Genomic DNA, 15,314 nt, shown 5'->3' on the forward strand with positions numbered 1-15,314 from the left:
TATACAGTATTATATTTCCTCTTGGCACTACTATTATCCAAGGGGGTACCTGCTTGTCTTTTAGACATCATTGTTACTAATGAGGAAGAAATATAGCAAAGCATAGAGTGTTTGAAAGAGGCATTTCTCATCTAAGAACTGAACAAGTGTCTGCAATAGGCCTTTATGAACAATGAAATAAAAGCATTGCTTGAATGCATCATGTAGGAGCTAGTCCAAAGCACATAACTGTGGCACACCACTTGAAAACTAGTGCTGGTTTTTAGGAAGAAGTTTCTGAATTGTGCTAAAGGATTTTATATGGAATTTTTAAAAGAAAATAGCTATTTTTTTTTTTTTAATTTTGGATTTGGGGAAGCCAGATAAAAGTTAACATACCAGTATTAGAAAGATCTACATCTTCGAACAGAATGGGCAATTGAAACTGGAGGATGATACATTGGGTCTAGTGTATATGTGATGTTAAATGGCCATGGTGCAACAGCATTTGGATGTCTAATTATGACACCAAGGTCTAAATGTCTGTGATGCACTTGTTTTAATGTTGGTTGTTTGAATGGCTCAAGTAGTTTTTGATACCTCATTAGTCTAGCAAAGGCCTGATCATTTGGTCCTAGTGCTACCTCTCAAAGGTGGAAAAAGCAAGCAGTAATTAAAAATGTATATGTTATTGTAATCATTAACCTATGGAAAAGCATGTGGGGATTGGCTGTTGGTAGTATATTTTGGTTTCATTCCATTACACCCGACAGCTTGAGACTGGATGTGTGCAATTGAGGCTATTATTCTAATGCTACCTTGTAAAGGCTGGAAAGGCAGTTAGCTATAGATAGAGTATTATTTCTAACAATCAGAAATCCTTAAGTCATCTCAGGATTTGACTTTTATCTTGGGCACTGCATGTTGAAGCTCATATCACCCACATTAAAATGATGATGATGACTAACAATAGAAATATTCAGCAGCAAAGCTACATTTGCTAAAAAATTTTCCCTTTAGTTGAGGAAAAATTTTCTTTGTTTGCTAATTTCATGCATAAATGGGCAAATAGTTTGTCACATTAGGTATTATTAATTACATATGGTATTCACTATTTCAGGTTTAGAGCCAGACATGTCACCAGATGAACAGGAAGAGAAAGCGCGTCTTATTGCTCAGGTGCTAGAGCTACAGAACACACTGGATGGTGAGGATCCATACTATTTTTTTTTGTTTTCACATTGATCATTCTGATGATTGTTTACCACAGTTGTCCCCCTACTTATTTTTCAAGCCAGAGTTTTAGATTAATTTAGTTCATATTTTTAGTGTCCCATCTTATTTTGAAAATTTTTCACCAATTGACACAATTTCTCCACAATACTGATGGCAAAATTTAGCTTGCCATGTGTTTAATAGTCATTGTTTTAGTATTTATAGGTTCACAGTGTACTTCATAATTTTCAAGACTTGATTGCAGTTAAAAATTCAAGTGCTGTAATTGGGTTTTACAAAATCATTGGTGAGGAAAGTAGTTAGGCAGAGAACAGTTTCATTACATTTGTCAAATTGCTTAAGTTTTTGTCGTTGTCAGAATATACATATCACATTTTTTGCATAGCTTGTAAACTCCTAGTTTTGTGACATTAGGGCATTTCTTGTTGTTCCAAAAGAAAGAGGACCAATATGTTTTATGCGTACCTGGTATCAGTAGACATGACCTATTACTGTTTGGTCCAATAGTACATGAGATAAGTATCAGAAAAGTTCACACACCAGCAAATGCACTTTATCATGATTTGCATTTCCATGTACATAAGGGTTAAAAAAGAGGGCAAATGACAGTTGGGGTTAGTGAATATCATTAAACTTTAGGGAGAATAAAGATTTTTTGGAAGGAGGTAAATAATGTGTGTTAGACAAGAGAACAAATTGGAACATCAGTGAAGGGGGCAAGTGGGGAGGTAATAACAGGTAGTGATGAAGTGAGAAGATGGAGTGAGTATTTTGAAGGTTATTTGAATGTGTTTGATGATAGAGTGGCAGATATAGGGTGTTCTGGTCAGGGTGGTGTGTGAAATGAGATGGTCAGGGAGAATGGTTTGGTATACAGTCAAGAGGTTGTGAAAGCTTTGCAGGAGATAAAATCCGGCAAGATGATGGGTTTGGAAGGTATTGCAGTGGAATTTATTAAAAAAGGGGGTGACTGTGTTGTTGATTGGTTGGTACAGATATTCAGTATATGTAGGACCATGGTGAAGTGCCTGAGAATTGGGAGAATGGATGTATAGCGCTATTGTACAAAGGCAAAAGGGATAAAGGTGAGTGTTCATACTACACAGGCATAAGTTTGTTTAGTATTCCTGGGAAATTATATGGGAGGATATTGATTGAGAAAGTGAAGGCATGTACAGAGCATCAGATTGGGGAAGAGCAGTGTGGCTTCTGAAGTGGTAGAGGATGTTTGGATCAGGTGTTTGCTTTGAAGAATGTATGTGAAAAATACTTAGAAAAATAGGTGGATTTATATGTAGTATTTATGGATCTGGAGAAAGTATATGATAGGGTTGATAGAGAGGCTTTATGGAAGGTCTTAAAGAGTATATGGTGTGGGAGGTAAGTTGCTAGAAGCAGTGAGTGAAAAGTTCTTATCAAGGATGTAAGGCATGTGTATGAGTAGGAAGAGAGGAGATTGATTGGTTCCCAGTGAATGTTGGCTTGTATCAGGGGTATGTGATGTCCCTATGGTTGTTTAATTTATATATGGATGGGGTGGTTAGAGAGTGAAATGCAAGAGTTTTAGAGAGAGAGGCAAGTATGCAGTCTGTTGGGGATAAGAGGACCTGAGAAGTGAGTCAACTGTTTGTTGATGATACTGCTCTAGTGGTTGATTTGTGTTAGGAACTGCAGAAGTTGGTGACTGTGTTTGGAAAAGTGTGTGAACGAGAAAGTTGAGAGTGAATAAGAGCAAAGGTAATTAGGTTCAGTAGGGTTGAGGGACAAGTTAATTAGGATGTAAGTTTGAATGGAGAAAAATTGGAGGAAGTGAAGTGTTTTAGATGGAACCATTGAAGTGGAAGTAAGTCACAGCGTGGGAAGAGGGGTGAAGGTTCTGGGAGCAATGAAAAATGTGTGGAAGGAGAGAATGTTATCTCGGAAAGCAAAAATGGGTATGTTTGAAGGAACAGAAGTTCCAACAATGTTATATGGTTGTGAGGCATAGGCTATAGATAGGGTTGTATGGAGGAGGATGGATATGTTGGAAATGAAATGTTTTAGGACAATATGTGGTGTTAGGTGGTTTGATCATGTAAGTAATGAAAGGTTAAGAGAGATGTGTGGAAATAAAAAGTGTGATTTAGAGAGTGGAAGAGGGTGTGTTGAAATGGTTTGGACATATGGAGAGAATGAATGAGGAAAGATTGACAAAGAGGATATGTGTGTCAAAGGTGGAGGGAACAGGGAGAAGTGGGAGACCAAGTTGGAGATGGAAGGATGGAGTGAAAAAGATTTTGAGCCATTGACTAAGCCAGGTACCCATTTTATTGACTATGCCTTAAAGAGAGATTGAATAGCTGGGTTGACTGTGGACTGCCATAAGACTTCCAAAAGTGCCATATTATTGGTGTATCTCCTTCCTTGTTGGCCTTCAACATATCCGTCAGTGCCCAGTCAGTATGAGTATGACTGGTCCTTAATCTGAAGAAACAGTGGTGTGTGTTATGAAAAAGCCTTCATTTCCACTAATGGGTAGAGGCCTGATAGACAAGTGGGAAGAGAGCTCAGAATAGCTTTAAATACCACATTTTCCTCCCTGTAGTGCCTTGCCACTTTGTGTAAAGAACACCACATTTTTCTCCTTGTAGTACCTTCTCAATTCTGCGAAAATACTTTAGAGGAACCAGGGATGGCTGCCATCACCTGGACCTTATAGTTGGCACTAGTGCATGGATAAAGCTTTCTTTTTGAAGCCTTTCAGTACTCAGGGATTGTGTGCTCTGTATGCTTAGCGGTGTGCAGTGAATATCACTCTTATCATTGCTACTTTAAAATCTTACTGAAATAATGTTTTTCTTCCTAAAAATCCTTCTTGGCCTGAGCTTCCAAAAAAGGTTAAGTCTCACCATTGTTAAGAATGTAATGCACATTGTAGGCTGTTTTAGTGATGAGTACCTTAAGCTGTACAAGAAAAGATGTAAAAGTATCATGTACAGAATGCCTCCCTGTTAAGATGTTGTGTTGGTGATATTACTTCTCAGAATTTTAGACCATCTTTTGCCAGATAAGAATATTTCCTCAGAGTTTGATTATGGGCGTACCATTTCCCCCTCCTCCAGCCTGCTGGATAGGAGGTGTGTTGGCCATCATAAAGAGGCTGTGAACAGCTTCATGACATTGATTTTGGTCATCATATTGCAAACACTTCTTACATATGGGTGTTGCAGGCTTTTCATGTGTTTTCTCTGCTGAGTTATTAGTGCAAGAGATGCTACAACAGATTTCTAGATCTGTTGCAGATTTCCCTTCTAGGTGTAAATCACTGACTCACTGATAGTATTCAAGCACACAACAGATGCTACCAATTGGCCATGAACAAACCATTGGTAACTATTCAAATTTGTCTTCTCAGAGAAAATTTTCCACACTCTTTTGGAGGTAGCTTCATCATATAATTGCATAGAAAAACTTTTTGAAGACAGTATTATGTACAGAACATGGACACAGCACAGATAAACACATAAATGAACTTAGGGAAGTATATGTGATGGGCCTACTCATTGCAAGTGTCCATAATTCTTTGCCAGAAAAAATAATGTACCTTGAAATGCACTCTTTAAAGTCATGCAATGTTGCATTTCAGTTCTGCACAATACATTTTTTGCCACATTTTTTTATTCTGTACAGTAATGAAATGTTTAATGATGCCACATTTTGGGGGCTTACGTTAGTAGCATTATTATAAATGCTCCTCTTCATTAAGGTGAAGTATTTGGAAAATTGTACCATGAATTATTAGTATGTTAATATATTTTTGTGCATCATGTGCAGCAATAGGCAATCTTTACAAACATTTTGGGGGTTATTTAGGAAGTTGGTACACAAAAAAGATTTTTGGGGGGTCTATGAAAGTAGCATTATTGTAAATGCTCCTCTTTATTAAGATGCAGTATTTGGAAAATTATACCATGAATTATTAGTATGTGAGGAAGTATGAGGAGAGACTGAGTACAGAATGGAAAAAGGTGAGAACAATGGAAGTAAGGGGAGTGGGGGAGGAATGGGATGTATTTAGGGAATCAGTGGTGGATTGCGCAAAAGATGCTTGTGGCATGAGAAGCGTGGGAGGTGGGTTGATTAGAAAGGGTAGTGAGTGGTGGGATGAAGAAGTAAGATTATTAGTGAAAGAGAAGAGAGAGGCATTTGGACGATTTTTGCAGGGAAAAAATGCAATTGAGTGGGAGATGTATAAAAGAGAGACAGGAGGTCAAGAGAAAGGTGCAAGAGGTGAAAAAGAGGGCAAATGAGAGTTGGGGTGAGAGAGTATCATTAAATTTTAGGGAGAATAAAAAGATGTTCTGGAAGGAGGTAAATAAAGTGCGTAAGACAAGGGAGCAAATGGGAACTTCAGTGAAGGGCGCAAATGGGGAGGTGATAACAAGTAGTGGTGATGTGAGAAGGAGATGGAGTGAGTATTTTGAAGGTTTGTTGAATGTGTTTGATGATAGAGTGGCAGATATAGGGTGTTTTGGTCGAGGTGGTGTGCAAAGTGAGAGGGTTAGGGAAAATGATTTGGTAAACAGAGAAGAGGTAGTAAAAGCTTTGCGGAAGATGAAAGCCGGCAAGGCAGCAGGTTTGGATGGTATTGCAGTGGAATCTATTAAAAAAGGGGGTGACTGTATTGTTGACTGGTTGGTAAGGTTATTTAATGTATGTATGACTCATGGTGAGGTGCCTGAGGATTGGCGGAATGCGTGCATAGTGCCATTGTACAAAGGCAAAGGGGATAAGAGTGAGTGCTCAAATTACAGAGGTATAAGTTTGTTGAGTATTCCTGGTAAATTATATGGGAGGGTATTGATTGAGAGGGTGAAGGCATGTACAGAGCATCAGATTGGGGAAGAGCATTGTGGTTTCAGAAGTGGTAGAGAATGTGTGGATCAGGTGTTTGCTTTGAAGAATGTATGTGAGAAATGCTTAGAAAAGCAAATGGATTTTTTATGTAGCATTTATGGATCTGGAGAAGGCATATGATAGAGTTGATAGAGATGCTCTGTGGAAGGTATTAAGAATATATGGTGTGGGAGGCAAGTTGTTAGAAGCAGTGAAAAGTTTTTATCGAGGATGTAAGGCATGTGTACGTGTAGGAAGAGAGGAAAGTGATTGGTTCTCAGTGAATGCAGGTGTGCGGCAGGGGTGCGTGATGTCTCCATGGTTGTTTAATTTGTTTATGGATGGGGTTGTTAGGGAGGTGAATGCAAGAGTTTTGGAAAGAGGGGCAAGTATGAAGTCTGTTGGGGATGAGAGAGCTTGGGAAGTGAGTCAGTTGTTGTTCGCTGATGATACAGCGCTGGTGGCTGATTCATGTGAGAAACTGCAGAAGCTGGTGACTGAGTTTGGTAAAGTGTGTGGAAGAAGAAAGTTAAGAGTAAATGTGAATAAGAGCAAGGTTATTAGGTACAGTAGGGTTGAGGGTCAAGTCAATTGGGAGGTGAGTTTGAATGGAGAAAAACTGGAGGAAGTGAAGTGTTTTAGATATCTGGGAGTGGATCTGGCAGCGGATGGAACCATGGAAGCGGAAGTGGATCATAGGGTGGGGGAGGGGGCGAAAATTCTGGGAGCCTTGAAGAATGTGTGGAAGTCGAGAACATTATCTCGGAAAGCAAAAATGGGTATGTTTGAAGGAATAGTGGTTCCAACAATGTTGTATGGTTGCGAGGCGTGGGCTATGGATAGAGTTGTGCGCAGGAGGATGGATGTGCTGGAAATGAGATGTTTGAGGACAATGTGTGGTGTGAGGTGGTTTGATCGAGTAAGTAACGTAAGGGTAAGAGAGATGTGTGGAAATAAAAAGAGCGTGGTTGAGAGAGCAGAAGAGGGTGTTTTGAAATGGTTTGGGCACATGGAGAGAATGAGTGAGGAAAGATTGACCAAGAGGATATATGTGTCGGAGGTGGAGGGAACGAGGAGAAGAGGGAGACCAAATTGGAGGTGGAAAGATGGAGTGAAAAAGATTTTGTGTGATCGGGGCCTGAACATGCAGGAGGGTGAAAGGAGGGCAAGGAATAGAGTGAATTGGAGCGATGTGGTATACAGGGGTTGACGTGCTGTCAGTGGATTGAATCAAGGCATGTGAAGCGTCTGGGGTAAACCATGGAAAGCTGTGTAGGTATGTATATTTGCGTGTGTGGACGTGTGTATGTACATGTGTATGGGGGGGGGGTTGGGCCGTTTCTTTCGTCTGTTTCCTTGCGCTACCTCGCAAACGCGGGAGACAGCGACAAAGTATAAAAAAAAAAAAAAAAAAAAAAAAAAAAAAAATAAGAATATTAGTAAGTTGATACTTTTTGCATCAGGTGCAAGAATAAGCAGTCTTTGCTTACATTTTGGGGGTTATTTAGGAAGTTTGTACACAAAAGACATTAAAACACTTAATTGATAACCATGCAATATTTTGAATATTTATTTGGAAAACTGTGGTTAGCCAGCTTTTACTTTATACCCTTAATCTAGTGCCTCTTTATGGTCGTGGAACCACTAGGGTGATAGTCCATATCATTAAGTTTCTAGAACTATCTTGATGCTGAAGCAGAGTATTTTGTGTCTGAGTGTAACACCTGGCTGACATTAATGATTAATATGTTGGCAATGCAGCATTTTTTTTTAAGTATAAAACACCCTGTAAGTGTCATCACTGACTATATGTGGTATAATTGAGACATTTTGATAAGTTACATACAGTACAGTCATACATGAATCCTGCTCTTACACTGAATTGATTTTCTTTACTCTTTCACCTGGCTATTAGCCCCCATTAGATATGATTATGGTGATCATCTTGTCAATATATGGTAGGCCATAATTTACATGTTAAACTGGTAGTATCTATAATTTCTAACGAAAGAAATCCTGCAGACCTTTCCCAGCGAGTGGATAGTGTTAAAGAAGAGAATCTGAAGCTGCGATCTGAGAACCAGGTTCTTGGCCAGTATATTGAGAATCTTATGTCTGCTTCTTCGGTGTTCCAGTCCACATCACCCAAGACCAAGAAAAAGTGAGTACATGCCTTAATTCATTACTTCAGAGAGTACATCATAACAGTATTTTAAAACTCATGAGGGCATGGTTGGGTGCTTGGAGTTTGTATTGTATATTGTATTAGCTCTACATTTGGTGAATTGTGTAGATACTAGACTAACAATTCATAAGATAATGTGTACACTTATATCCTGGATAGAAATTTGTAAATAAGGCTTTCCACCACTACCGCCTTTACTTTCATTTTAAAGATTTACTGATTAGTAAGCATAATGATATTTTTATGATATCCTTGGGGATGGGGAGAAAGAATGCTTTTGCATATTCCTTGTATGTCTTAGGAGGCAACAAAGAGGGATAGGAGCTGGAAACTCTCCCCTTCTTGCTGTTCAGTTTGTGAGAGTTGGACCAGAAGAAGTAGCCAAACAAGGAAGTGCTCATCCTCCTCAAATGCTCAGGCTGGGGTGTCTGAATGTGTTTGGATGTAACCAAGATAAAAAGAGAGATTAGTATTATGTTTAAGGAAGAAACAGGATGATCTAGCTCTGTGTGAAACAAAGGTCAAGGGTAAGGGGGAAGAATGGTATGAGAATGTCCTAGAGGTAAAGTTAGGGGTTAGTGTGAGTGCAAGAGCTAAAGAAGGTGTAGCACTCCTACTGAAGTAGAAGTAGTGGGAATGTATGAAAGAGTGTAAGGAAATGAGCCCAGACTGATGTGGTTCAAAATAACAGTGGATTATAGAGGTGGGTCTGATTATTTGTGTTTATGCACATGGCCACAAGAAGATGATGAAGAGATGCAAGTGTTTTGGAAACAGCCAAGTAAATGTGTTAGCAGTTTTGACATGAGAGATTGGGTATTAGTAAAGGGAGATTTAATGCAAAAGTAAGTAATCTGGCAGTTGAGGGTATAATTAGGGGCATAGGATATTCAGTGAGGTGAATGGGAAAGGTGAACAGCTTGTGGATTTTTTTGCTGAAATATACTGATTATTGGGAATACCTAGTTTAAAAAGAGGGACACATGTATGTGGAGTAGTAAAGATGAATTACATACTAATTGATTGGCATGCAAATGAGAGACTCTTGGATGTAAATTTACCAAGGGGAGTACCTGATGGGATATATGATCATTATCTGGTGGAGATTTGTAGGGGCTTTCGGAAAAGAAGAAATGACATGGATGAGAAGAGGGCAGTGAAAATGAGCTCGGAAAAGAGGCTTGTAGGAGGAGATAGCAGGAGAGTTTGAGTGTAGAATGGTAAATGAAGCTCAGGAAGTTGATGAGGAATGGGAGGTATTTAGGGAAGCATTGCTGGCATGTGTATGACATGCAGATGGAGGTGATGGGCAGATGAGAATGGATAGTGAATTGTGGAATGAAGTTAAGTTGTTTGTGTATTGTGTATTGTGAGTGTATTGGTGGTACTTACAGGGAAGAAGCATGAATGAGTAGATGTACAAGAGAAAACAGCAGAAGGTTAAGAGGAAAGTGTAGGGGATGATAAAGAGGGCAAATGAGACTTGGGGTGAGCAAGCATTAGCAAACTTTAGGGAGAATGAGAACATGTTTTGGAAGGAGTTGCATAGTGCGAGGAAAACAAAAGAACATATCGAAACATCACTGAAGGGTGCAAATAGGGGTTTGTTAACAGACATTGATAAGATAAAAAGATGGAGTGAATACTTTGAAGGACTTTTAAATTAGATGATAGGTTGGCACATGTAGGATATTTGGGACAGGGACATCCCCTGTCCCAAATATGCTGAGTAATGGCAAGTGGTTTTGTGTAAAAAGAAGAGGTGGTGAAAATCTTTTGTAAGATGAAGTGTTGTAAGGTGGCAAAAGTGGATGGTATTGCAGTTGAATTTCTGAAGAACGGGGTTGACCGTATTGTTGATTGGTTAGGATTTGCAGTGAATGTATGATCAAGGTGAGGTGCCAGAGGATTGGCAGAATGCATTAATATTGCCATTTATATAGGCTAGGGGGACATAGGTGGGTGTCCAAAGTACAGAGGTATTTGTTTGATAAGTGTACTTGATAAGTTTTATGAAAGAGTGGTGATTGAAAAGTTGATGTCATGTATATAGCACCAGACTAGGGAGGAATAATGTGGGTTCAGTAGTGGTAGAGGATGTGTGGATAAGGTGTTTGCTTTAAAGATAATATGTGATAAATACATATTTTTTTTTTTTTTTTTTCAATTTTCCAAAAGGAACAGAAAAGGGGGCCAGGTGAGGATATTCCCTCAAAGGCCCAGTCCTCTGTTCTTAACGCTACCTTGCTAATGCGGGAAATGGCGAATAGTATGAAAGAAAGAAGAAATACATATAGAAACAGAAAGATTTGTATGTCACATTTATAGTTCTAGAGAAAGCATTTGACATGGTTGATAGAGATGCATTGTGGAAGGTGTTATGATTATATGGTGTAGTAGGAAAGCTATGAGACACAGTGAGGAGGTTTTATCAAGAGAGGATGAAGAGTGTGAGAAGGCGGAGAGGTGGGTGAGTGGTCCCGGTGGGTCTCCAGCAGGGATGTGTGATGTCACCATGGCTTTATAATTTGTTTATGGATGGGTTGGTGAGGGAGGTAAATACAAGAGTCTTGGATAGAGGTACTGGTATGGTCTGTTGGGGTTGTCAGGCCTGGGATTTGTTTACTGATGACATGGTGCTGGTGTCATTAAGAAACTGCAGAAGTTGGTGTCTGAGTTTGGGAGAATGTGAAGAGAGAGAATTAAGAGTAAATGTGATTAAATGCAAGGTTATTAGGATTAACAGTGCAAAGGAACATGTTAGTTAGGGTGAACTTGAATGAAGAAAAGTTGGAGGAAATGAAGTATTTTAGATACCTGGGAGGGAACATAGCAGTGAATGGAACAATGGAAGCTGTGGTGAGTCATTAGGTAGGTGAGGGGACAAAGATCCTGGGAGCAATAAGGAATGTGTGGAAGGAAAGGTCACTGCCTGGGAGGATGAAGTTGGTCATGTTTAAAGGTATAATAGTTCTGATGGTGTTTTATGGGTGCGAAAACAGAAAAAGGGTGAGTGTGTTGGAAGTGAAATGTTTGAGGACAATAGGTGATTCATTAGAAGGAATAACTGAGTAAGAAATGATAGGATAACAGAGAAGTGTTGTAATAAAAAGAGTATGGTTTAGAGAGCTGGGGAGGGTGTGCTGAAGTCATTTGGACATATGGACAGAATGAGTGAGGAGAGATTGACAAAGGAAGTACGTTAGAATTGGAGAGAGCAAGGAGGAATGGGAGACTTGAATTAAAGATAGAAGGATGGTGTGGATAAGATTTTGAGTGTTTGGGGTTTGAGCTTGCACAAGGGTGAAAGGCACATACAGGATAGAGTGAACTGAAGTGATGTGGTTTACAAACATCAACATGGTGCCAGTGGACTGAACTAAGGCCTATGAAACAGCCAGGGGTAAATCAAGGAAAGGTGTAAGAGGCCTGTTTGTGGATAGGGGGCTGTGGTTTTGGTGTATTACACATGACAACTAAAGAATGGATGTGTGCAAAGGAGACCTTTTCTTCTTATGCCCCTGGTGCTGCCTAGCTAATATGGGAGATGGTGAACAAGTATGAAAGAAAAAGAAAGAAATATATTTCATTATTTGTTATAGAGCAACTGATTTTAAAGGAAAATGGGAAATAGTTTTGTTGAAGTAATGCAATGTGAAAACTTTTAATGAGTCACCAGATGAATCCATATCAATCAGACGTTTATTTTTTTGTTTTTCTCTCTTGGTTTTAGACTAATTGTGCTTCATGAGAGCTACTGAGAATATTCTCCTTCAAGCTCACAAGCCACTCAGCTTATAGGGAAAGTATAGGTAATTAGAGAGCGATAAAAGACGAGCAAAGATCTAGACAGGAGATTGATTGCCTTTACTTGCTCTTTGACAGTATTTCCTCTTTTTGAACCATGAACTAGCACGTAAACAGATCACCATAGTGCAGTGTCACTGTCTTAGTGTATATAGGCTTAAAACAGCTTCTTTGTAGGGAAGTTTTTGAACTGTCCTCTGCTTTTGGAAGAAAAATAAACTGTTGAATTTATGATCTTTCATTTTCTGTGTTAAATCTGAAATTAGAATTGTGAACCAAGAAGATTGTAACACATGATGGTTTAGCAACATTAATAATTGTTATTTGTTTGGTTACATAAGTGTACAGACATTGTATTTTCATGTTACAGGAATCTGTGTGTTTTACAAAGATATCTTTCTGGGAATGTAATACTTTCCTGTGTACACCTAAGAGATATTCTTTTAGTTTCATATCTTATAAAATGTGTATTCCTTTTCCTTGTGGTTAGATATTGTGAGTTGAAGAATACATCTGAGGTTTCATTGCAGTAAACAATGGCGCCAATTTGAAGCTTGAGATGTTTGGAAAGTTTGACAGGTAAATTTCCATTTTGCAACAGTCTAAGCACTCTACCTGTGCTTTGATGGCAAGAGAGAAAAATTGTAGCAAAAAATCTTACAGAGTCATTTACCTTTGATGATATGCAACAATTAAGATTTTTGTGAATAAATAATTCAGTAAAAATGTGTAAGTTATTTGTTAGAATTTTAATATTGGAGACACGCAGAAGTTAGAACTTGGTCTTCTTCATATAAAATTTTGATGTTTGGAAAAATCACTTTAGTATTCTTTCCACTTCAGAAATATTGGTCTACCTAGAGAGAGAGTTTGTAAGTTTCTTTGTAATATGTTGATGCTTAAAGAAATCATAGAGGAATACTCTTTTTTATTTCTTTCATTTTATTCACAAGCTTTATTGTTACGTGGAAAGATAGTTTATATTGTTTGTAAAGGCCTGCAAAGGACAATGGAAAAAAGAATTTGAAAGCTAAGTGTTTTTGAATTATTTTTATATAAATTTTTTTTTATGTATAACAATTTAGGAATATGTTCTGTAAAGACAGTATATTTTAAATTGCTTTTCCATCAGTATGGATAAATGACTCTGTATTATATTTGTTTGTGCAGCAGTTTTGAAAATGACACGTGTACATGAAAATGCTTCGACTTCACCTTTTAGAGTAAACTTTCACGTGCCAAAGTTGGCTCTCATTTTTGGCATGTTTATAGTCAATTGCTAAGCATGTCTCTAAGTTTTTTTAATGTAGTGAAACATTGTTGGTGATGAGTGATTAAGCTACATATTTTATATGCCAGTAGACACATAACCACTCATTTTTTTTTTTTTACCTATTTTTTTTGTAGTTCTTGTGTATTTTCTAGACAGAAAAAGTAGATATTATGATAGATTTTGTAGAGTACTTTGTATGGACTTTTACATCCTAGAAACAATATTCAAGGAGATGTAAAACATATAAAAAAGGAATGATTTTCTCTAAAGTACTACTTTACATGAGCTCATAGTCACATTTTCCATGATATTCCTTACTGCAGACCAACTTTTATGCAGTATGTTGCTATATATTCTCAGTTATGATTTTTTAATGTTACTGCTCTTGTTTTCCTGTTTTTGTTGCTATTGAATTACACTCTCCTTTATGACAAATTGTTTTGCATTACTTTTTAGCACACAGTATGAAATAGTGTGTGTTGTAAAGGTGCAATGAAGACTCTGCATGCACTGTGTTCATTCAAGTGCAGAATTGGACGATAGATTTTGAATTTACATAGGCTCTTGTACCAAAAATAAAATGTTGATTTTATTACATTCATTAATCCGAGTTAATTTGTTTTCAATTAGTTTTTGGAATTCATAATTTCCAGATGATCAGATTATAAAAAATTTCTACAGTACAATTTAATTCCTGTATTTTGTGGCATATAAGATGCACTTTTACTGAGATATGTGTTTAAAAAGTCTCCCTGCATCTAATACACTGAAGGTCAGGTCTAGATTGACTAGCACTGGTATTAGCCTGAACTACAAGCATCATCACAGGATCTCACATTCTTTGTTTTTTATTAACTAGTTCATTGTAATGATCTTTAATAATTTATTTTATACAATGGAGTAATCATTAGATTGTTGATGGAACATAGACTATGCAATGCTTTTGGTGCTCCTGGGATGATCTAGTAAATGTGGAGTGTGGTAAGTCATCCATTTAAAGGAGTCATCATGAAAGTGAAGATGAGAGAAATGAGTTTTCTGGATTTAGAGATGAAAGCCATTGGAATTTCTTTCTCATTGTTATTTATCTTAATATATGATATGCAAGGCTGAATTCATTTGATTGAGGAAAAGATCATGATCAGAAATGTGTGATGAAAGAAAGTATGCTCCCAGTTTTGTCCATTGACGATTCACAGCTAACAAATCATAATGAAATGCTTGCTTCGACTACATGTTGGATATTAACAAGCCTAACTCCATTGAAGCTGCATATATTTTGTTGGTTTGGATCAAGGTTTGAATAAGATTTCAGGGCCTGAATATGTAGGAGGGTGAATTATGTTCTTTTCTTTCTTTCAAACTATTCGCCATTTCCCGTGTTTGCAAGGTAGCGTTAAGAACAGAGGATTGGGCCTCTGAGGGAATATCCTCACCTGGCCCCCTTCTCTGTTCCTTCTTTTAGAAAATTAAAATAAAAACGAGGGGAAATTAAAATAAAATTAAAATAAAAACGTAGAAGGCGACTAAAAGGGAAGGGAGCGGGGGCTGGAAATCCTCCCCTCTCGTTTTTTTTTTTTTTATTTTCCAAAAGAAGGAACAGAGAAGAGGGCCAGGTGAGGATATTCCCTCAAAGGCCCAGTACTCTGTTCTTAACGCTACCTCGCAAATGCGGGAAATGGCGAATAGTATGAAAAAAAAAAAAAAAAAAAAAAATATGTATATGCAAATGGATTTGTATGTAGCATTTATGGATCTGGAGAAGGCATATGATAGAGTTGATAGAGATGCTCTGTGGAAGGTATTAAGAATATATGGTGTGGGAGGCAAATTGTTAGAAGCAGTGAAAAGTTTTTATCGAGGATGTAAGGCATATGCACGTGTAGGAAGAGAAGAAAGTGATTGGTTCTCAGTGAATGTAGGTTTGCGGCAGGGGTGTGTGATGTCTCCATGGTTGTT

General features: G+C 37.9%; 1 protein-coding gene across 15 annotated transcripts in view; it reads left to right on the forward strand.

The window, feature by feature from the left end:
* LOC139750028 (short coiled-coil protein homolog) overlaps positions 1 to 15,314 on the forward strand; it is a 160,151-nt gene that overhangs the window by 44,545 nt on the left and 100,292 nt on the right. For 8 of the 15 annotated variants that reach the window (XM_071664444.1, XM_071664450.1, XM_071664434.1 and 5 more), the window contains exons 4-5: positions 1,100 to 1,186; positions 8,113 to 8,251. In XM_071664444.1, the coding sequence (XP_071520545.1) occupies positions 1,100 to 1,186; positions 8,113 to 8,251 (226 nt within the window). Of the gene's footprint in view, positions 1 to 1,099; positions 1,187 to 8,112; positions 8,252 to 12,008; positions 12,662 to 15,314 lie in introns of those variants that run through there. The other 7 variants (XR_011713074.1, XR_011713075.1, XR_011713073.1 and 4 more) reach the window with 3 other exon arrangements.

This window comes from Panulirus ornatus, chromosome 1 (genome assembly GCF_036320965.1).
Source record: "Panulirus ornatus isolate Po-2019 chromosome 1, ASM3632096v1, whole genome shotgun sequence".
Lineage (NCBI taxonomy): Eukaryota > Metazoa > Arthropoda > Malacostraca > Decapoda > Palinuridae > Panulirus > Panulirus ornatus.